This window comes from Fukomys damarensis, unplaced genomic scaffold, assembly GCF_012274545.1.
Source record: "Fukomys damarensis isolate Sample0158 unplaced genomic scaffold, DMR_v1.0_HiC HiC_scaffold_39, whole genome shotgun sequence".
Taxonomy (NCBI): Eukaryota; Metazoa; Chordata; class Mammalia; order Rodentia; family Bathyergidae; genus Fukomys; species Fukomys damarensis.
This window is the reverse complement of record NW_022900951.1, coordinates 125,579,712-125,603,191: the sequence shown is the minus strand read 5'-3', so window position 1 is coordinate 125,603,191 and position 23,480 is coordinate 125,579,712. Positions and strand designations below refer to the sequence as shown.

Sequence of the window (23,480 nt, the reverse complement as noted above, 5' to 3'; positions counted from 1 at the left end):
ACACGCCAAACAAAAAAAAAAAAAACATTTGAAAACCTAACAAAAACTCATCCAACACATCCTGAAGAATATTGCTAGAAGATAAAAGCAAGCAGAGTTTATAGATTCAACAAGGTATACATTGCAAAAATCAAGAATAGAAATACAGTATATGTGTGTGCTGAAAGCACAAGAGTTTAAGAACATTTACAGATCAAAGGCCTTGGCAAAAATAAGTATGCCTTTCAGTGGTGCTGGTGGAGGCTATCGTGGTCACAGTGAACGCTGGCAGTCCCCTCATGTTCCATTGCTATCATTAGACCCAAACCCCTGGTTCAAGGAAGAGTGGCACAGGAGCTAGGACTGCATCATTGTTGACAGGACCATTTTGCCAGAGGTCCAGAAGCCCAGGCTCAGAGCAATTGTTGGGCAATTGGGAGCTGCTTAGGGACAACTCCATGGCTTTTGGGTAGCTGCTGTTGGAAGTAGTAAAGTTCTTTTATTATAATAGCAGAGAGGCTAATACGTTCCTGAGTACTTCTAAGCACAAGGTCATACAGAAAGGATCACAGAGAGAAAATCCTCTGATGTCACTTCACTCCTGATGCTCTTTCCCCTAAGCCTGGCCACTTTTAATTCAACCATTTGCTGGTTTAAACAAGACAAAGGTGCTCCTCGAGTTACAGTATTTTCAATTTAATGTGACTATATTGGGATGTGACCCCGCCCCAAGTGGAAAATGTACTTAATATATTTACCCTACCAGACATCCCAGCTTTGCTCTAAAGTGTTTACCCTAAGGACCATGATCCCTGCTCTTGCCCATCACTGCAAGATAGTATCTAACAGCAGCATATCCCCAGCCCAGGAAAGGACCCAAACTGAAAACAAAAAGGGCTGTTTCTAGGAATGTTTACCACCTTCATACCATGGTAAAGTCAAATATTTGTAAGTCAAACCATGGTAAATCAGGGATGGTCTGTGTATCCCATCCCTACGAAATGACCCAGGTCCATTTCCTTAACAACTGGATTGTTTTTGAAGTCTATGGACTGCTATTCACATGAAATTTAAGTACTTGGCTTAGCAGTGAAATATTTTACATCTCCACCAAAGTGTTTGGTTGTGTTGTGTTCTGCTGAGGCAGCTTCAGACATGGATCCATGCTGATTTTCCTATAAGGAACCCGCTTGTTTCACGACTTCAGTGTCCAAGAGCACTGTGCTTTGTATTCCTTAAGTGATACGTTTCTGGATATATGCCAATCTTGAGTCTAGGTGGATATTCTGATGGGGTGATATGTGTTGATAAGATAGGATCTGTCTTCCTTCCATTCTTTATCATAGCCAGCTATAGATTTAATCACTAGTTCCTTGTTAACTGGATGATTTTCAATAGGAGCTTATATACTTGGATGTTCATTAAGCTGTCTGTTTAAATTCAGTGACCTTAAATGAACCCAAATGACAGCATCACGTGCAGTAATGATAATTTGCCTGAGACAAAAAGTAAGAAACCACTTGGTAAGTAAAAGGGTACCAGTTTATAATATAATTAGGATTAAGGCCTGAAGCTAGTCTTTCATGAGATGCAGCTAGAAGCTAAAAAGATAAAATAAAAATGCATATATGAGCACAGGAAGACAATCAACATGCTTTTTCAATCTCAAGAGGAGTTTTGGATTTCCTTTTCTTCCATAATTGTCTCTATGAACAGTATGCATGCCTAGGGATTACAAAAGAAGAGTGGCTTTGGATGTGAGACATAAGGGCTGAAATACCTGATGGTTACAGGACCTAGAAATAAATGTCTGCGGTAGGTTAATGTCAGAAGATCCTCACACTGGACTGTTTGCAGGGGAGGGGAGGGGACACTTGGGCTCCCAATCAAATGACAGACTAAACAGACACGGGTGAAGTGGTGAATGTGATCACTATTTTCAATCTCCACCTTTCCTACTCTGGTCCAAAGAAGTACCCTTTGAATTTGGCAGACAGCCTCTTACCTGTTCTGTTGGCTTCCATTCTTGGCTTCCTTCCCACAGTCCAGGGTCAACATTGCAAGTCTTTGAATATATAGGTCACATTATGTCATTCTTTTGTTGCATAGTCTCTAATGTCTCACCCCATTCATTCACAGTATAAGCCCAAATCCACGTACAGTAATTCCCCAACTCAGGTCAAGTTGCCGACTTTCACAGTGCACTGCATAAGATTCACAGGTGTACCGTGTAAGACTCACTTTGTCAGATTATGAATAAATAGGACTTATGGACATTGAAACTTGCTCCTGAGTCAGAGACTTACTGCAATGGCCTCCAAGCCCCCACTCAAGCTGACTTCCAATTACCTCTCTGATTGTCAGTACCTGCTCTGAGCTTCATGCACTCTGCCCCCCTTGGTATTCCTCAGAACACCAAGTGCACTTCCATAACAGCCCCCGCGGCACAGTGCTCCTCCTTCTTCTAAGCATTTCCCCTAGAGCTCTTCATAGAGTTCCCTCACTTCCTTCAAGTCCTCACTCGTGTTTAATACTGTGCATCCTGATCTTCCTCAGCTTGCTCTATTTTTCCACAAGCACTTATCACTTTCTAATACATGCTTTCTTTATTGAATTTATCTTGTCTCTTGTCTTTCCCACTGCTAGAATATACAATACACTAGAATAAGAAATTTTCACTATTTTGTTAACTGATGAATCCACTTAAAATGAATCAGACTTTGCTTTTAAAATAAATACATGTAGGATGCTCACTTATATAAAAGCAGCAAATGATATGACACAGACTAAGAAAGTGTCAAAAATTTTAAAAAAGGGTTTCTGAAAAGAAACCCTTCATTGGGGAGTAATAAACATGAATACTGTGATCAGACAGATACGGATTTGAGGCCAGTTCTGCAATTTACTCTGTGACCTTGGCCCAGTTATTCAATAGGAGGAGTCCAAGATTTGCCACTTGCAAAACTGAAATGAAAATGCCTCCTGGGGTTGTTGTGGGCTTACACACCTAAGCCAATGACAGACAGGTGGGAAGTCCTCACCACTCTCTAGTTCTCAGCATTATTCTTCTACCAAAAATCCTCCCAGTCCCAGACTTGGTGTGGTTTTCTGAGCTTCTTCTGCTTGTATTTAGTGAAATCCTTGGATTTTTGGATTTATAGATTTCATCAGATATGGACAATCTCTGGTAATTATTCAAATATTTTCTCTATACCCAACTTCCCTTTGAAACTCCATTCAATATGTATTTTGCCATTGGGGAGTTTCCAAATGTAAATTTGCATTCTTTGCTTTTTTTCTGTCTTTATTTTCTTCTTGTGTTTAATTTTGGAGAGTTTCTATCAATTTGTCTTTAAATCCACTCATCTAAAAAATCCATAATGTCTAATCTGTCACCAGTCCTACCCTGTGTGATTTTAACTAAACTTTTGAGAATTTTTCCCAAAGCTGTCCTACCTCAACTTAGCCTTTTTTTTTTTTTTACCTAATTTTCTACCTGCTTTATATTTCCTTGCACATTAAGCAGAGGTATTTTCTCAAAAGAAAGAAAGTTTTGCAGTGTGTGTGTGTGTGTGTGTGTGTGTGTGTGTGTGTGTGTGTGGTGCTGGGGATGGAACCCAAGGTCTTATGTATGCTAAGCACATACTCTACCACTGAGCTACACCCCTAGCCCAGTACCCTGTTAAATAGACAAACACTGAAAAATGCAATACAAAATCAATGCTGCCTGTTTAAAATATGTGTTCACAGATTCTCCACCTGTCAGGAGAATTTAAACACTGAAAAGACTGTTCCCAAAACACACAGCTGCTTTCAGACAGAACCGTGTGGGCTCCTGAGAACCACAGCGCTTTTGAAAGCCCCATACTGCTCATGCGAGGATTTCAATAAAAACAGCAGTGTGCATAAACACAGGCCACTCGTCTGTGCATCCTGGATGTATGAATGCCTATGGTGTGCCAGCCTCGGTCCTCATTCATGATACTGGCTATGTTGCAGATCAACAAGACAGCCAAGGTCCCTGTTCTCCCAGAGAACAGGAATCCGGACAATATACTAATATGATTCCTTTGGGCATTACTACATCCCTGTGAAGTAGTATTATTGCCATCTCCATTTTACGAATGAGGAAACCGAGGGCTTCAAGGAAATGATCTTCCCTCGTATTACATAGTGAGTAAATGGCAGAACTAGGACTCAAACCCTTTAGCTTCTAGCCTCTGCTGTCATTGCTCTGTAATGCTGTTAGCACTGTGGAGGGCCCGCTGATCAGCATGGGTCCATGCACCCATGGAGTGGCATGGAAAGAGGAGGACAGCCTTGACACTTTTTGACTCGGTGATGCCTTCTGCAATGCCTCTTCTGTTCCTCTATACCTCTCTCTTGGAAGGTGGATTTTTCCTTCCCAAAATGAAGTTTCTGATCACTGGGGATAGGTCCAGGTTTTAGATTTCTATTAATGTATATCTCTAAAGCAGGGACTCTACTGACTTTAAGGGATGAAGAAATGGATGCCTTAAGGAAAGGAAAGGGACAACCTAGACTAATTAGTCTGGACGCCACCCTGCTGGGTGATAAGGTCTGATGGATCTACTCACCTTGCCTATTACACTAGGCAGGTTGGAAACTTCCCTTATTAAGTATTCTCATGAGGCAAGAAGACCTTCCGAGCGTCTGGGATGGAGCTTACCTTCCTTTTCTGAAGTTACTGCAGGTACCATTCTAAACATGGCAGCAACTAGCTCCCAATCATAATGTCTACGAAATGGCAACTGTGGTGCCTGGCTCATATGAGCTACTTTTTGAAATTAAAACCTTTCTATGTTGGCAACACATATTAGATAAGTCATCATCATTACAGCCATCTGGCCAAGTTTGAGCCTATGGCTTTCAATGCACATACATCAAAAGAAGAAGCAGCAGGACTCATTCCAGGGGTTATTCCTTGAAGTGATCTATAAACAAGGAAACAAGAGATGGTAAGTATGTCTCAGAAGCCATATCAATTGACATTTTCTATCACACAATAAAAGCAATGTTCAAATAAGAAAAATGATTTATTTTTCCAAATACATAACATCAGTTTGGGGGGTGTTGCTTTTTCTGCACCAATTTCTACAAAGTCAACTGTCTGGACCCGCATCACAATGAAGTCTACTATCCATTTTGATGCCATATTTTAACAGTAGTGAGCAAAGAAGCAAGGTTTTTTCAAAAGCCAATGTATACGAGCAATTGTTTTCTATTTTTAAACCAACTAAAATTACAAAAAATGCCTTCAGGCCCAATTTAATTCTGTTTCTTGTAATTAGAGAATCTTTCCATTCTAGGGCTTATTAACAGTTCATTTCTATGAAAATTAGAATTCTGGTGCCCAAGGTGAGAATGTGGCTTTGTGGCTAACTGTGATATGAATGCTTTTCACCCATTAAAACAAAATTGAAAGACAGACAGATGAGAGGAAAAGAGGAAAAGGAGGGAGAGGAAGGGAGAAAATAAATAAATGAGAATCTTTTCTTTTAATATTGATAGTTTTTCAAGCCTTAAAAATCTCTGTAACCAAGACTTTATCATAAAAATGTATTTTGTTTCCAAGAATTTCTCTTAGCAGCTGGGGACACAGCTTAGTGGTAGGGAACTTGCCTAGTGCCTGAGAGTACCTGAGTTCCATTCCCAGCTCCCTTCCCATAAAAAGATTTGTTTTGGATGCCAAAGAGTGAAAAAGCCCCTAGCTTGCCACAGAATGAGAAAATGGAGTTTATAATAAAGGCGATAAAAAAGTAAGACCTTGTAGCAGCAAGACAATGACAAAATGATGCCTGTGAGAACTGCTCTCAGTTTATCAAGAAGAGACAAAATTAATGGATTAGCTGGCCCATTACACAGTTTAAAAACTGAATACTAAGCCAGGGGGCAGAAAGTTTCTATTCTCTATCTCACAGGACCCAGACAAAAGTCCATTTTATATGTATCATTCATTTCTAATGCTAGAAAAATTAAGGGTTTGAACATTTTATTTTGGATGATCCAAGTACATTATCTTTGACAGTGCTGCTTTCCAGAGCACAAAGCAGCCAGTTAATGAGCTATTTCAATCATTTGTGTGCATAATTGGTCCACAACATGTCTAATATGTATGTCTTCCTGATTTGTTTTACTGATTTTAAGTAACTTGGACATAAAGTCACTTGCAAATGCACCCAGGATTCATTTAAATAAAATTCCTATCAGAGATGATTATTTGTATATTTTAGATTGTTTTCCAGTCTTTGCCTAGATGTATAATGCAGTTGCATTGAACAGAATGTTTTCTCACCTAAGAAATGCTGCAAAAAGTCTCAAGGATATTCTTGACCTTCAGGTCTTTCTTCATATTGACCCCCTGGTGGCCCACATGGTGGCCCCGGCTTCAACAAGGTGCCACCCCCACCTGTCTACCTCAAGACGCGGCTCAGTGCTGCAGACTCATGTATTCAGCCTCTTTCGGCACAGGAACCTGGGTATCTAACAGACACGTCAGCTCTCCCAGGTCCACACACATCCTCCAGAGTTGCCCTCCTCCCACCAGTGACTCAAGACTGAGACCTGGGAGTCACCTCTGACTTTTTCTCAACTCTTTTCTGCCTTGTATAAAGGTTCATTATCACTTCCTGCCCACCTTTTCTACGCGGCAGATTTCCGGAAGGCAATGGACATGCCTTGAATGTCCCATGTCCTAAGCTCTTAGCACAATGCAGAGCACTTACTAGGTACTTTGCGGATGTCTGCTGAGTGAACAGAGGAATAAACAAAAACCTCAGCCATCAGTCTAGTCGACATGCTGTACATCCTTCATCTCAAAGTTGCTTGGCTTGACCCAATTATTCTAAAGGGCAAGCTGGGGACTCTATCTGTTCCTTAAAAACAATTTAATGCTTTCACACTGGCCTACAAATAAAAGGAATATACTGCTGTATTGCCTAACATGGCAGGCACAAGCTACATGGGGCTATATCCAAATTTAAGCTAGTGAGAATGAAATAAAAATTCAAATTCAGTTCTTCGTGGGTGAAGCAGGGTCCACCACCATTTCCACTTTCTATTCTCTATGGGCAGTGAAGTACCAAAGGGTGCAGTGAGTCCCACTGGACAGAAGGCAGACTTTGACAGAAACAGAACAAAGCTCCAGTTCCACCAACCTGAGTATCAAGAATATAAATTAACAAGAGCAACTGTTTTCTAAATGGTTTGGTGAGCCAACACTTCATGCCTCTCTATAAGACAATATTGATGTCAAATATTTGACTTAGAATATAAAAGTCACAAATAAGCACATACATGTTTGGAAAGGTGTTAAGGACTATTTCAAACCTACCCAGCCTGTGCACAGAACACAAGGATATGATGTGTGCATCACAGGTTTGCCACTGTGTGCAGCAACAACCGCTGCCTAAGGGCCCATATAAACACAACTTTCCTTTTCCAAATTCTGTCACTTAATTTTCAAAAAGGAAGAAAATGATCTAGGAAACACACTGCTAGGTGTAGTTACATTAAGAAAAAAAGGGATGAAACAAACTACATTTGAATTCTGCAAAGAAAAATGCCTCTGTCTCCTTAGGCAAAATCTCCAAATGCTTCACTTAAACTATGCCCTTGATGTTTCTACAGTAATCTTTCTCCGAGGTTTGACTGTCACTGGTGAAGTAGTCAACGCTGCTGAAGCACTCAACTGTAATGTAAGGTTGTTCTTGGCTAAAGCAATCAGGTGCTCCTACATGCTATGTAAATGAAACTGTACACGTGAAAAAGATGCCACACAGATACTGTCCCTTCATCATCAGTGGAGTAGGAACTAAGGTGTGGTGGAGGAGAGGCAGAAAACCCACGACAGTACAGAGTCCTAAATGTCTCTCCTTCTCTAACTGACAGCTGAGGTGATCTAAGCTGAAATGATGCAGCTAAATCCGAAGGTTTCTCCAGCTGGGTTTGTCTACAGGCCTGTAGAGGAAACTCACCACAGCCCGACATGTGAAAGCCTGGATCACATATCAGGATCTTCTTTTCCTTCCGGCTTAACTGCATCCTAGCCATCTCTGAGAAGTAGACAGGTACAGCATCAAGAACTGGGCTCCCTGCTGAGGTCCTGAAGAGGGAACCCAGCTCAGCAAGCTCTCTGCTCCTGAATGAGTCCCAGCCAGCTCCATGACTACTTGGTCAGGAAGCACATTAACTGCTCTGCCCCAACCTCAGTACTTTATCTAGCATTTCCAGGGTGCCATGGAAGGTGGACAGAGATTGGGGTCACTACCCCTTTAAATATTTACAATTTTATCAGTCACTTATCCATAAAACCAGAATACATTTTTAAACCGGAAAAACTAAAAATTCAGTTTCTTAAAATTGTGAATAAAGTGTGTTGTAATCTATAGAGACCTCTACAAATGTGACCCTCTCAAATACCCTCATTAGCCCTTCTCCCTTGAATCACTCCATCTCTCTAAGTTTCTCTTCCACTTATATAAATGATTCGGGAAGTATAATACTATAATTTGCCTTACACTTATACTTTCATGATTTGAATTCTCTCTCTTTCTCTCTCACAAAATGTGTACCTCAAAGATGAGATCTGCATGCTGAACTTTTCTCTGTGTGGAGATGAGTAGCAGAATACCCAGTGCTAACATAAGCAGACTGGAGTTCAGGCATCTGGGTTTTGTAATCCCTGATTATAGCAAGAGAGTGAGAAAGGCTGCTATTACTATGATCCCCAGGCCAATGTCCTCCTTTGAGGGGGAAGGAGGAGAGGAAGAGCGAGTTCCATGGCTACAAGGCTCTGCATACAATGCGCACTTACAAGTAGCCACTAAATAAATGTACAGATCCAGATCCCTCCTACACAAAAGCCTTCTTTTTAAATGTTTCAGAACCTTCTCTTTCAATGTAGTACCTTACCTAAATAAATTATTGAGAAATGCCATCTTAATAGACTCACATAATTTGCAGATGGCAAAAGTTCACTTTAGGAACCGTATCCAAAGGCAGATAGGCAATGGGCATCATTTTGATCAATTCAATAAGTTACTATCTTTAGGTATTTCTTTATCACCCTCCATTAGGGCACCCTCATAGGCCAGCTGCTAACTAACCCCACTAGTGAATAATGACTGGTCTCACTTCTGACTGACAAGGGAGAGACCATCATCTCATGAGTTCTAACCATGTGGAAAGACAGAAATTCTGCTTCTATTTATAAGAATGATAAAGCTATTCTGTACCTCCCCACCCCCTGGTACCAGGGATAGAACTCAGGACCTCGCACTTGCGAGGCAGGCACATGCCACTGAGCTAAATCTCCAGTCCACCATTCTGTAACCTTTAACTTTTGACAAATTAAACATTCCTGAAAAAGGCTGATGACAATGATCTATTTTCTTTGTCATATGCAATTACTACCTGCAGTGCAGTAACTGCCTATAATCAAGAATAATATACTTGTATGAAAAGATACTTTATATACTGAATGTATAAGTGATCCAAATTATGGTCTCTGAGCCAAAATCAGCAGCAGCTTATTTTTTGCAAGGCAGATCTTTTTTTTTCTTTTTTAAAGAGTTGCAAAAAGAACTCCAAGATATGTTACCAAGACCTTGTGCAGCCTTACATAGCAAAGTCTAAATTGTTTTGCCAACTCTCAAAATATATTAAAAGTGAGTAACAGCTGTTTTTTATAAACCAATCCATTGAATTAATTCTGTAAATTAATCATCTGATGGATTGGCTTTGGATGAACTGATTTCTGGTATTTGGCCACTGAATATATTGGTCATTTGGCAGGAAGCTTTCCAAAAGTTTATCTGTAGTGAATTCACCTTAAGTTGGCCATGATTTCTCTCAAATGAAAGACTCTAATGACAGTGGCTAATGAAAAACTCAGCATATCACCACAGAAGGCCAAAGAATTCTGGTTTGGGAAAGCTTGTGATGGATCTGAAGTTTGCAAAATTATACTTTGCCACTAAGAAAGAGAAACAAATCCCCTCTATTACCATTATGGATTTGGAACATGGAAACACTTTCTTAGCGACTGCTTCAGGAAATTTTCTTTTGGAGTAAGAGGTCATTCTTAGTCACGAAATGTTCCTTTTAAAGGGAGAACCTGTAATGGCTTGAGTCTAGATGTTCCCCAAAGCCTCATGCAGTCATAGGTGGGGCTGTTTCAGAAGTGGCTGGATCTAGAGTGTGTGCTGTTGGGATTACGTCTGTGTGGATGCTAAATGAGACAACTGGTTTGGCATAGTTCTAGAGAGGATTAATGGTGCCCCTGGACCTAGGGATCCAGGGCTATAGGCCGTAAGGGTGGGCAGCCTGAATACAATATAAGGGATAGAAAGAAGTCCTTGCTTGTCCCTAGCTACTTGCTTGCTACTTGCTGCCTTCTGCCTGCCCTGGTTTGCCATGAACTGTTTCTCCTCTGTAACACCCCTCTGCCATGTGCCACCCTGCCTGGGGAACAAGCTGACTATGGACTGAAACCTCTGTGAACTGTGAGCCAAATAAATCTTTATTCCTTTAACTTTGGATGTTGGGTATTTTGTTTCAGCAAGACAGAACCCAAGTATGATATTTTACTCAGATCTGCTGAACAGAAGACAGAAGGGGTGTGTTATCTGAACTGAAACATCCTCTCCAGTAGAATAATTTTATATGGTGTAGGCTGGAACTGGGATTTAGGCAAAATTGAATGAGATGGCTTGGGAAATCACTGGCCCCATACCCATTACTGCTCTCTGGGTGCAGCTGTCTGATGACATGGGATTGGTAAGTCAAATGGACCAATGGCATCCTTCAATTTCAGTTTTTTGGCTCAACTTTCATATATAGATTCTTGTGGCTTTCAAAATCATATTCATCATGTGGGTTAATACATACATGTTTAAATTTTGCTACCTGTATGTTTTTATCTAACAAATGATGAATATATCTGAAGATGATACTTAACTGAATCCGCACTAGATGCATTAGTCAAGATTACACATGGGAAAATGGAGATTTAAAACAAAATGCTGAGTTTCAACTCTTCAGAATATGAAATCCCTTTTAAATCTGTCTGTCAGGTAATTACTTTTATCATCTAGCCAGGAATATTCAATTCTTGCTTTTGTTGTGTGCATGTTAGTAGGCTTGTTTCAAACTACTACTCATATACAACCAAAAAGAAACAAAACTTAAACATTCCAGCTCTCATATACTTAGGTGTTTTATAAAGGATGATGTCCAAATGGGAACGTTTCTACCAAAAGCACGGCATATGTTTCACAGAAAACAGCCCCTTCAAAGGCCATTTTGAACATCTCTAAATGTGCCTTCTTGGTTACACCAGTTCCCCACAAACACATCAAAAATGGAAAAACACCCAACAGCACCCACTGGTATTTTCTCACCAAAATGGAAAAACAAGAAATGCACACTATTCATACCACTTATAAAAGTAGGTTGTCAACATGGCAGAAAGCTTAGTCTGATGTCTCTAGTATCTCTGAAGACAAGTAACCCATGCCAATCACTTCCCTACTGCCAAAGAATGAAGAAAACAAACACATCAAGTCAACAAAACTCTATTTCTATGAAATATGGCAGGCCACCAATAAGCAAAACTATTTCAAGGGTTTATCATCTCAAAGAGAATATGAACTGATTTTGGCATCTTTGAAACAGTGCAGAAATATGAAGCAAACCAGAATCTGCTTAGTGTAGTGTGGTCTGCCCCTTTGTCAAACGTACAGAAGGCAACATATCATTTTGGCCAGCAAGTCACTGGAATGTGCCTGGATCCCAGTTTGGGTGACAGCTGCTAACACTGAATATATTCATAGGCAGAATGAATTTCAAAGCTGCACAGTTCCCAACATATATTTTGTGGAAATTCATTCCAGGAGAAATTCATAAATTAGACAGGGCACTATACTAATACCAGCATCATGTGCTAAGATGTAGATAAAGTTTGCTGTGTTCCAGCCAAGCAACAAGCCATACAGCTGAGGATGGAGTGTTCTATAGCGATGCATTGCCACTCAAAAAGAACAGCGTCCTTTTGAAGGCCTCGAAATGACAGATCAGTAGGCATTTACCTTCACACCTCATTATCTTCATACTAAGTCCTATTATCAAATATTGTTTTCCAATCTGGGAGCTGTTTTGTGAATTAAACTTCCTCAATGTTTAGTCAAAATGATTTCCTTGACATAGCACTTCAATGAAAGGAAACACAATATGCTTACATCATCAAACAGAGCATGGCCAGCTTCTGTTTCATAAATACAGCAAGTGGCTTCAGAAGGCCTGGCCTGGCTGCAGACATTTGTAGTAAAGCTTTATGGAATAGCCACGTTTTATTGAACATCTTGATCTGTCTCTTTATAATCCACTCTGTTTCCCTCTAAGATCACGGTGCATATGATTTTTATGTCATTTTTATAGGCCTGTTCTTGAACAAGTTGGGGAAATAAAGCAATAGAGACCAGTCAAGATTTCGAGCGTTTTAAGACTAAAAACATTTTTTTGTGTCTTTGCTGTTCATGAAAACACTACTGGCTGAGTAAACGTGATGTGGCTTTAAATCTGATCTTCTTTTCTCTTCTGCATCTACATCAGCCCCATCAGTTTCCAGTGGTGAGGTAGACATGTGGCTAAACACCTGACCCTATACTAGAAATCAGAAAATGAGTTAATAGAACAAAATGAGCCAGTTCCTCTACTGAAAGAGACACTAGTTGAATTTATAATTTGGATAATTTGAATTCTGCCCTCATGGAGCTTCTCCCCTGCCCCAGTACTGGGAACTGAACCCAGGGCTTTTGCACTGAGCTTCCTCCTCAGCCTCTCCCCACCCCGCCAGTCAGGGTCTCATTAAGTTACCCAAATCAGGCAATCCTCCTGCTTCAGCCTCCCAGAGTGGTGGAAGCTTTTCATTCTCCAGAAAATGTGAGAATCTTGGAACAAAGGGGAGAATGCCAGAGGGAGATGAGAAAGCGCCTGGATGACTAAAGGACTTCTGAAAGGAGGGGACAGTGAGCAAGAGTCAAGCATGCAGAGTCCAGAGAGGAAGGCCATGATAGGGCAGAAATGGCCCAAAAGTTAAATGCCACTTCTGCAGAATGGTATCTGCATTATTGCTAGAGCTGCTTCTTTACTCATGGCAGACAGCACATTTTAGGAGGCAAGGCTCAGCACTGAACAATGAGAACACAGCTTTGTAGGAGTTTGCAACTTCATGGGGAAGCCAGACAATGAACAATTAGTCCAGGAATAACTATAAAGCTCAGAGCTGTGATAAGCATAATGAAGAAACACAGCAAAATGCCACACAACAGACCAGCTGGAGCCAGCCACAGGACAACACAGTTGAACAGTGTTTTGGGGTGAGGAGGCAGATCTGTGCAGAGACTCTGTGGAAGAGAGCTCTGGGAATGCATGGGACACATGGTCAGTAAAAGGGACTAAGGCACACAAGCTCTCAGGGACAGGTAGACATGAGGGAAGGGTGCTAAATTATATTCTAAGTGCAGTGGGGAAATCACAGGAAGCTTTTAAACAGGAGAGGGACAAGAACACATTTCAACGAACACTACTGTAACAAATGGACATTTTTATGCCAAAAAATATGAACTTGGACCTAGACTTTACACCTCAGAATAGTAGTAGGTCAAAATGGAACATAGATACAAATATGAAACCTGGCACCATAAAATTCTAGGAAAAAAGTCTGTGTGATCCTGGGTAGGTAAGGAATTCTTAAGACGTGACATCAAAAGCCCAATCCATCAAAGGAAAAAATTATATTATATTCCTTACTCAGAATAAAAATAAACTTGCTCTGCTAAAGACACTGTTAAAATAATAACAAAAGAAGATATGGACAGGAGAAAGTACTCGCACATCAAATATCCAACAGACAACCTGGATTAGAATACATACAGAATTCTCAAACAAAACTCAGTAAGAAGAAAACAAAGAACATAATTTTAAAAATAGGCAAAACCTTTGAATACACAAATACAAATTTGTCAAAGAAGTTATAATGATGGAAAGATAATCAACATTATTAGTCTTTAAGGGAATGCAAATTAGAAGCATAATTCAGTAATATGATGTACCTTCTAGGAGCTAAATCTAAAAGTAATGAGAGCCCAGCACTCACTGGGACAGGGAGCAAAAGTACATTGTCAGTAGGAGTGTAAGGTGGCACAAGCACCCTGGAAAATGGCTTGTTAGCTTCTTATGAGGTTGAACATAAATCATTAGGAATTTGCAGTCATGTTCCTAGCCTGCCACTCAAGAGAAACCACAAGAAAAAGTATGGCTAATGAAACCTTGAACATAAACATTCATGGCGATACTACTTATAACTGCCAAAACACCAGAAGCAACTCAGAAATCCTCTGACAGGTGAGTGAGTCAACTGTGGTATATCCATACAATGAAACGCAACTCAGCATTAAAAACGGATTCATGAGTGCAATAACTTGAGCTAATGTCACAGAATTATGCTGAGCAGAAGAAGCCAGTCTCTAAAGATTGCATACCATGTGACTCTATATACAGGACATTCTCAAGAACACAAAACTATGGTAATGGCGAATAAAAGTGGTTAGGAGACTATAAACAGACAGGACAAGAAAGCTTCTTCGGGGTTGGCAGAACTGCTTGATTCTCAATTACAGAAGTGGTCACAAGGATCTCTACATACATCAAGTTCACAGGAATTGTACACCAAAAGAAAAACATCAGGACTGGGAGTGTAGCTCAGTGGTAGAGTATATGCTAAGGCCTTGGTTTTAATCCATAGCACCAGAAAATAAAAAGGAGAGAAAAAGAAAAAAACCTTCAATTTTACTATATAATTTAACAAATAATTTATTTAAGAAATCATTTTTAAAAGCTAGAAACAAATGTCCACAAAAAAGAAAATACTTAATAAAACGTAGTATGTCCTTAAGATAGAATACTCCTCCACAAAAAAAAAAGAGAGAGAGAGAGAGAGAGAGAGAGAGAGAGACGGACCTATTGATATGTGCAATTTATGCTGAGATGGGGCAGGTTCAACAAAATAGCCCTTAAATGGCCCTATTTCTGTGAAGTTCCAGTAAAAGGTAAAATTAACCTACAGTGAAAAATGCCAAAAGAGCAGTTTCCTCTAGGATGACAGAGAAGTGGCACAAAGAATTTTTCTATTATGCTGAAAATGTTACATATTTGAAAAAGTTTTAATGATGAGTAAAAAACTATATATTTGTGGTATGGCACACAATACTGAGATGTGCGTGTACACCGTGGAGTGGCTCGTCGAGCTATTTAACATATGTATATCCTCGTATATCATTTGTGGTGAGAAGACTTAAAATCTGCTGTCTTAGCAATCTTCAAATATAAAATATTGTTACCAACCTATGGTCAGTACAATATACGTTGTTTGTCTTGACACGAGCGTGACTGACAGGTTTCTGCATTCCTTCAATCTTTTTAAGTACTTCTCTTTAAGAAATGCATAATTCACTAGTTATAAATGTTACTTAACTATTGGAAATTATACTGAATTCAATTTTGGAGGTTTTCATTCACAATGACATGGCAACCTTAAAACACCTTTTTATTCATTTAATATTTGAGCGAGCAAATAACTCTACTGAGGATAATGGGAAGAGGCTTCTGGAACTGGAGCAGCACACTGCAAATATGGAAACAGGAAGGCTAAAATGAACATTGTGCTTTAGAATTAGAAATATTGTTATGAGTTGGGTGTGGGGGCAAAGGCCTATAATACCAGCACTCTGGGAGGCTGAGGCAGGAGGATCACATGTTCAAGCAAAGCCTGGGGAACTTAGTGACTTAAGGAGACTTTGCCTCAAAATTTTAAATATTTATAAAGGACTGAGAATATAGCTCAGTGTGAAGGCCCAAGGTTCAATCCTTTGTAACACACACACACACACACACACACACACAGAGAGTTTAAGTATGACGTCATGGTTTGTATTATTCTTTCTACGCACATACACAAAGGTGCACATATGCATAAATAGACAGATGAGGAAATAAATGACTGGTTTTATATGTAGCCATTTATATGTGTATTTGTTTCCTAGCCTGAAAGGACTCAGAAGCAGTAGCACACAAGTCACAATAAGTACAACTAGTCCTCATGTACTTTCCCATATACTACTCATAATGTACAGAGGGGAAAATTTATAATCAAGAAACTTGGAGGACCTCAATTTACTCATGTGATCACAGCAAACATGGACATAATGGAAAACACCATGTACCTCTTACTGTGAGGCACTGCAAAGACAACATTACTTCTGTGGTATTCTGAAAAAAATGCACACCTTGAATTCCATCAGGGGAAATAACAGAAAACCCAAACAGAAGGATATTTTACAAAATATGTAATTGGCACTCTCCACAAATATCAAGGTCAGCAAAGTTAAAAGAAGTCTAGGAAACTGTTCCATACTAGTGTCCAAAGAGATACGACAATTAAATGTGATGCCTGATCCTGAATTGGACACTGCACCAAGAAAAAAACAGCAATAAAGGACATTACTGGACCATATTTAAGCAAGGACTCTGGATTAAATAATAGAATTCTATAAATACTAAAATTCTTGATTTTATAATCATACTGTGATTATAAAATAGAATATCCTTGTTTAGAAATAATGCACACAAGTGTTTGAGACAAGAGGTATGATGTCTACAGGGCCCATAATAAATTCTGCACATACACAAGCACCAGGGAGGGGCAAGGAGAGAGAAAAATAGAGAAGGTAGGAAAAGAGGAGAAAGGAAAGAAAAGTGAAAAGACAGAAAAGAAAGCAAAACTGGTCAAATGTAACCAATTATGAATATGGGTAAGAAAGAGACATGGTAGTTTTGCCAATTCAAATGAAAAGTAAGAAACCAGAACAAAACAAAAATAATGAGGCTAAAGAAAAGTAAGGTAAGGTAAGAAAAAGGCAAAGCAAAAGCACTGAATCCAAAAAGAAGCTGGTTAGATCTTGTTCTGTTTCTTTAGATGACTAAAATGAAAGCCTGATATCTTGATTAGAGGGTAACAAATGAACACGATGAGGAAAAAATCAGTCTTATTTGTCTGAAGAGAACAAGCAGCTTCCGGGATATTTATTCAAAATTACCCTGTATAATATAGGCTAGGTAGTACTTTTGATAATTTATCCTAAATTTTTCTAAACTTTGATATTTAGTAGACTTTTTCATTAGTGTGCAAATCCTCAGTGATTTCAGTGTTGCTTCAATGAGTTTTGATTATAAACCCTTACAGAGAGTGTTACAGAAAGTATTAATAAACTGCTATTATCCCACTGCAATCTAATAGTCTGATGATTTTATACTTTTAGATGATGAAAATAATTGGTCAGGTAACTAAAGATGGGATATGGATTAGCTAGAAGTCCTATAAACATAATCAAATATAAAACCCAGAGCCCTGAGAATGCTCTCCTTTCTTCTACCTATGTCTTTTGAAGCCTGCCCTTTTCAAGGACCAACCCTTGCATGGACTGCTGTGATCAGTTAAATGGAAACCAAGAGTCTGGCTCCAACTCCTTATTTGTCACCACCAGGCACAAGCACATCCACATCTCCATGGCAGGAAGGGTGAGGCCCAGGCTCCACAGGATGAGATTCACAGCTTGGGGGATGTGATTATGTACTGCAAACACGGACAAGTAAGAATTTAAAATTAAAAAACTATCTGAACCACAAATAAAATGCTGAAAAACCATACAAAAAATTTTAGGTTCTTAAAAAAACAGGGCGGGGGAAGCTCAATGGTACAAACCAAAGATCACGGCTTGGCAGGAGCAGACACAGCTCCGAGCACACCCTCGGGTCGCCAGTAGCTTTTAAACAAGCAAAAGTGGGTGAGTGAGTGTTTCTTCTCCTCACTCTGCTTGGCAGGGAGCTGCAGACCCTGGCTCACAGCCAAACCCTGGGAGCTCTCCGCGGGGCGATTGTCCCCACCTCGGATGAACTTCAGCTATTCCCTTCACTAGCTCCAGCTCCTTATCTAACAGTGAACACCCCACGTGAGCAAGCCAGCCTTCAGCCCTAAGGAATCTCTCCTCTCTGAGATTAGCAAGTGTTAACTATCTGCATAGATTTATAAAGAATCTATATGTTGCAAAGGCCCTTGGCATGTTGTTAAACAGGTGAATAAAGGAGGCTTAGTGACACCTGGCAAGTTGGTCAGTATTTTCCTATAGGCTAGGAATGCACTTTCATTTTTTTCACTTGAAACAATGAACTACTGGCTTCTATTCTTTAAGTATTGCCTTTACTTTTCAGAAAAAGTAGTACTACTTTAAGTGAATTACCTTATTTGAAAGATATTAACTGCACCAATTAATGTTTCTGTTTATTGTTTTCGCTGCTTTTAAAAATAAAAAGTCAAATCACTTGCATTTATATTCTGTTGGAAGACTATGGGTTACTTTAAGCAGGAAAGTGCATTCTGACTAGTAGATTGATCATCGGGATGCTTTTCTTTTCACTTTGACAGGGAAAATTATCTGTAGATACTCTTCCTCTTGTTTTAGTTTTAATTAGCAAAATGCACTCTAGTTTTCCACTACTCGTATCAGCACCACCTCTTACCTGTAGATCATCAAAGAATCCTCCTTATCTGAATCTTGATTAGTCTCACTCTTACAGGACTGCTTCATAGTGCAGAGTTCCTGCAGGACAACAGTATATTTAAGACATTTAAATGCATTTGTATAGTAAAAGTACCTGACATTTATAGCTTGGATTAGTTTTGGAAGCATGCTCACATCCAATGTCACAATAGGTCAGTATGTCAAAGGGAGCCACCAGACTGGATTTTACAGATGTGGAAACTGAGGATGGGACAGACATAATGGTTTGGCCCAGGACAAAGAGCTACTGGATCTGGGAGCAGAATTTCAAAGTGTGAACTCTGAGCTCACTGTACTTCTTACTGTGCTACACAAGTGGCATTATTATAATCCTCGGCTCACAGGCCCTCTGTTCTCACGAGATCTGTCCTTCAGATGATGCACTAATATGGAACAGATGTCCTAGAAACCCAGAGAGAAACTGGGATAGAAAACAATTGAGGGGGGGCATGCAGAATGGAGGAAGTAGATATTGGGTTGAGCCCTATACTGGGATGCCTACAAGTATATTCTTGTGGTAGAGAAAAGAATGCAAATCCCAGGGTACTGCCAAGAAGGAATGATGATGTGCCCTGTAACCAGGAAATGCCTTCAGTCGTTTTTCTCTATACTGCTGCTTTGCTCTTCTTAAATATGAAGAAATGATGACCTAGACCACTGCTCTAAATCTGAACATAAGGACAGCACAGCACATCAAAGCAGAACTTTAAAAGTTAACTTTTGTTTCCTTTAGAGACAAGTGGCTTCCTGAGGCCTAGAAAACACAGTTTTCCACATCTCTCCTCAGCACAAAAATATGAACAGAATATGCAGATGCTGACACCGAAAAGCTCAGAATCTGGTTTCCTTTCCATGAGAAAGGGGACAATGAGCTGAAAGTGATCAAGCCAGGGTGAGGACCTTCCCTGCACTGCTCCTTACTATAAAAGTCCCCAAGCCACCTGTGAACGGTGAGATGCTGCTGTGAGGCAAAATGGGCCCCTCCATCTTCTCGGAGTGAGCTTTAAATAAACCCCTTCTTGAATAGTTTCTCTGGTGTGAATAATCTGCAATAATACAGAAGATCCTAATAAGATTACTGACATTTAGAAATGGGAAAAAAGGAGCTAAAGGTGTAGGGAAGGTGAGATGGGTAGGGGAAGGGTAAAAAGGGAAAAGAAAAAAATGTGAGATAATGAAAAGATGAAAATAAAGTGTTTGTAGATGGGGAGGGGAGGAGGGGGTGAAGGGAGGGCAGGGGTAAGGGGAAAAAATGAGAATCAAGACTTGCCATGTAGAGGTACAAGATCCCAACAATGAATGTAACTGTACTGTATCCCTAAAATGTACCAATAAACTCAATTAAGGCTGAAAACAAAAATAAACCCCTTCTTCCTTTTTACCGAAATACATGGCCTCCTTTGATTTAGTCAGTGGTAGGCAGACAAACTTAGGTTAAAACCCTGAGTGGGCCATAACATTCAGTTTCTGAAATGTGCTCAGGAAGGTGTGCATTTTAAACCAGAGACGCAAAGCAGAGCAGTGCAGCTCATCTCTCTGGAAACTAAGGATAACTAGCAGTGATCTGGTAGGAACAATGACAACCGTGGTGACTGCCAGACTTGCACAGCAGTGTCCTCACAGTATGAACTTAGTCCAGAGCTCTGGATGGGGGCTTCACACTGTGCCCACTTCTCAGTGTCCTGGGACATCTCTCACACCACGCTTGTTGCTCCCACTCTTGTTTCCCTGTTCTCTGTTCACCACCTAGGAACCAGCCTGACCTCTGACAATAAGATCGGGTCACGTAACACACACACACCTCACCCCACCCCACCCTGCTCCCCCCCCAGTGCACTCTGAATAAAACTCACATACACCGCTCTGGATCTCAAAGCCCTACACAGTCTGGCCTGTGCCTACCTCTTGGATCCTGTTTTCTACTACTAAGCCTTCGGAAAGAGACTTGCACTGAGCACTCTGTGAACTCCCTAACCTCATCAGTTATTAGCACATTATTCAATTTTCTCATCTCCACGGCACTTGTCAGTAAGACGTAACTATTGTCTCTCTCCCTTAAGGTTTCCTCAGCATGTTACCTTGCCTGGAACATAAGAGGTATTTGCTAAATATGTTACTGAATGAATAAGTTAATTCATCCCGAAGCTGTCAGGTGGATTCTAAAGATCACCTTTTCTTTTCAGAGGTAGAACTTGTGAGTGACAAATTGGGAGAACATTAGGAGAGCAAGAATTTTCACAGTCAATTACCCAACGAGGAAAAAAAAAGTCACTTCAAAATTTACTTTATAACACAAACTTTCCTTTGTCTACTTCCCAAAATGTTCACTTCTGATCATGAGCCAGATCCAGCACACATCCATTTTACAGTATGTCAAAATCACTTGGAAATGACTGTGCATTTCTTCGAAGAGTGTCTTAACTCTTCACGGAGATGCTCACTGCCTGAGACACAGAAGCTGAGCTTTCCTGCGCCTTTATCTACACACAGTCAGTGCTTTCGCAAGGCCCTCTGGTGGCCAAGAGGCAGAAGGGGATGTGCCCTGCTGAGGAAGCCCTTATGGCCACATGCAGTGTACTCACCTTTAGGATCTCACTATTGATGGCACAAACAGACCCCACAAGAAGGAAACGATCTTCCATGGAAAATTTCATAGCGCTTGATTCCAAGCAGAGGCCGCTGGGAACAAAGCCACCAAAAAACACAAAAGACTCTGAAAGAGATGAGCACACATGTGACAATCTAATTGACAGGTACCAGTTGTTTTTTTCTTTTTACGACATCTGCCCAGTCACTGCACTGTTTACCAGCCCACTGATAAGTTTCAAAATTCTGAGTCATAGGATTTCCCGTCTTTCTTCCTTTCTAGCTAGCCTCCCCCCATGACCTCCACCAAAACATGGAGGAGTCATCACTGAGAATTGGTGGCTGTGGTTTCAGTCTTCTGTTATTATCTCATGGGTGGATGTTAGCATCCAAAAGGAATCTAGAGCCTTTTTTTTTACACAGACCACATGGATATTAATTCTGTGTGTATGTCTTAAGATTTTTAAAAAGGTGTCTGGCATTTAATTTCTAAAAGGCATGAGAAATCTATTAATCAACCTCTGCGTGAGCTATTTACTTATTCATTCATTTCTCATATGCTCATCAATATCTGGTATTACTCACATTTCAAATCTGTGCCACTCTGATGGACACTGTTCACTGACTGTGACGCCTCCTTCTTAGTTTTTAAAATTTCTTTCTCTGCTTCTCGCTGAGTTGGAGCATTTTTTTCATGTATTTGAACAGCTATCTGAGCCGTTCATCTCTGACTCGAACCCCCGACATTTTGTGGCCCTAACTGACTCGTTGGTTACTTTTCCAGCCTGCAGTTCCTGAGCCTCACAAACTCTACGTGAGGCCTGATATCCACACATGACACAAATCTGAATTCTGGAGTATTATAAGTGGCGCATTTCTCTGTCTGTACAAATTTCTGGAGAGATAACTTTACTCTTCCTCTTGGCCAATAGACAGTACTTTAACAAGTGACCTCTAAGTTTTCTGCAGTGGTCCTCGAGAGGGGCTAGCAATTCCAGATCCCAGTCAAGGAAGTCTCTGTATGATTTAAAATCCATCCAGGCCACCACGGAATCCACTCATTGCTATCACTATGCTACTGCTTTATCGCTCAATTTCGGGGACACACAGATGGCATTCTCTTTCACTTGAGCTTGGCTATGCATTAAACTTCTTATTAAGATTTAATTATTTCTTCATTTTATAAAAGGAGAAATACATTCTTCATCATTCCTATGTGACCCCACCTTGTAAATTTCACCATTAACTTGTTAATGTCTAATATGAGTAACCACAAACTGTGACCACAGTGACATCAAAGAGCTCATGATCACCAAGAGTAAGACAACATTTATGTCAGCAATGGCAGTCTACATAAGTCATGAACCTTATTTTAGATCATCAAGTGAATTACTTACTACTGCAAATATCTCTGAGCGTCAGGACAAATTTCACATACTCGTAAATAGGACACTCTCCCTGTGTAGGCATTTCTCTTTTTAAATGACAGCAAAATTCAACATGGCTTCCCACTAAAAAGAGAACAGAAATCAAGCAAGTTTGATCTGTGCTGCAACATATTTTGTAGGATCAGATAGTAGGACCATTTTACAGAGCATTACTTTCTAGCCACTATATGCATGCTGAATCTGCAGAGGAAAGTACTAGCTGGAACATCACACAGTCACTCATTATTTATATAGTACTACTGCAATTATATAAACACTGAGAACAAAGGCTCATGGTAAAGAGTAAGATTTACCGTTGAAGAGCTTTTTTAACACCCGAGATATAATTTGTGATATATGAATTTTTTTCTTTTTGGTACCGGGGATTGAACTAAGGACCTTGAGCTTGCAAGGCAGGTGGCAGAACCACTAAGCTAAATCCCCAGCCCTCTTTTTGTTTTTTTGAGATAGGGTCTTACTGTGCAGTTCAGGCTGGTCTTCAACTCATTATGTAGCCTAGACTGGCCTCAAACTCATGGTGAGCCTCCTTCCTCAGCCTCCTGAGTGCTGGGATTACAGGTGTGCATCACCATGCCCAGCTTTGTGATATATAAAATTAAATTAACATATAATCAAATGCTATAGTGACTTCAGTGCCCTTTTAAAAACTACTCCACTGAGAGCGCGGGAGCTCCTGGCCTGCGCGACAACAGACCCAGGAAGGACCCAAGGACCCCAGAGGGGGTTTTTTTCAGCTGCCTGCCTACCTGCCTGTCTGCGATCACCCGGC

General features: G+C 40.2%; 1 protein-coding gene across 1 annotated transcript in view; it reads right to left on the bottom strand.

Annotated features, from left to right (window-relative positions):
- Pasd1 (PAS domain containing repressor 1) overlaps positions 1 to 23,480 on the bottom strand; it is a 93,182-nt gene that overhangs the window by 15,276 nt on the left and 54,426 nt on the right. The window contains exons 7-11 of the mRNA XM_010639746.1: positions 22,661 to 22,774; positions 21,260 to 21,390; positions 18,637 to 18,716; positions 4,883 to 4,934; positions 1,985 to 2,044 (exon numbers count right to left, since the gene is read on the bottom strand). Coding sequence (XP_010638048.1) covers positions 1,985 to 2,044; positions 4,883 to 4,934; positions 18,637 to 18,716; positions 21,260 to 21,390; positions 22,661 to 22,774 — 437 coding nt within the window. The remainder of the gene's footprint in view (positions 1 to 1,984; positions 2,045 to 4,882; positions 4,935 to 18,636; positions 18,717 to 21,259; positions 21,391 to 22,660; positions 22,775 to 23,480) is intronic.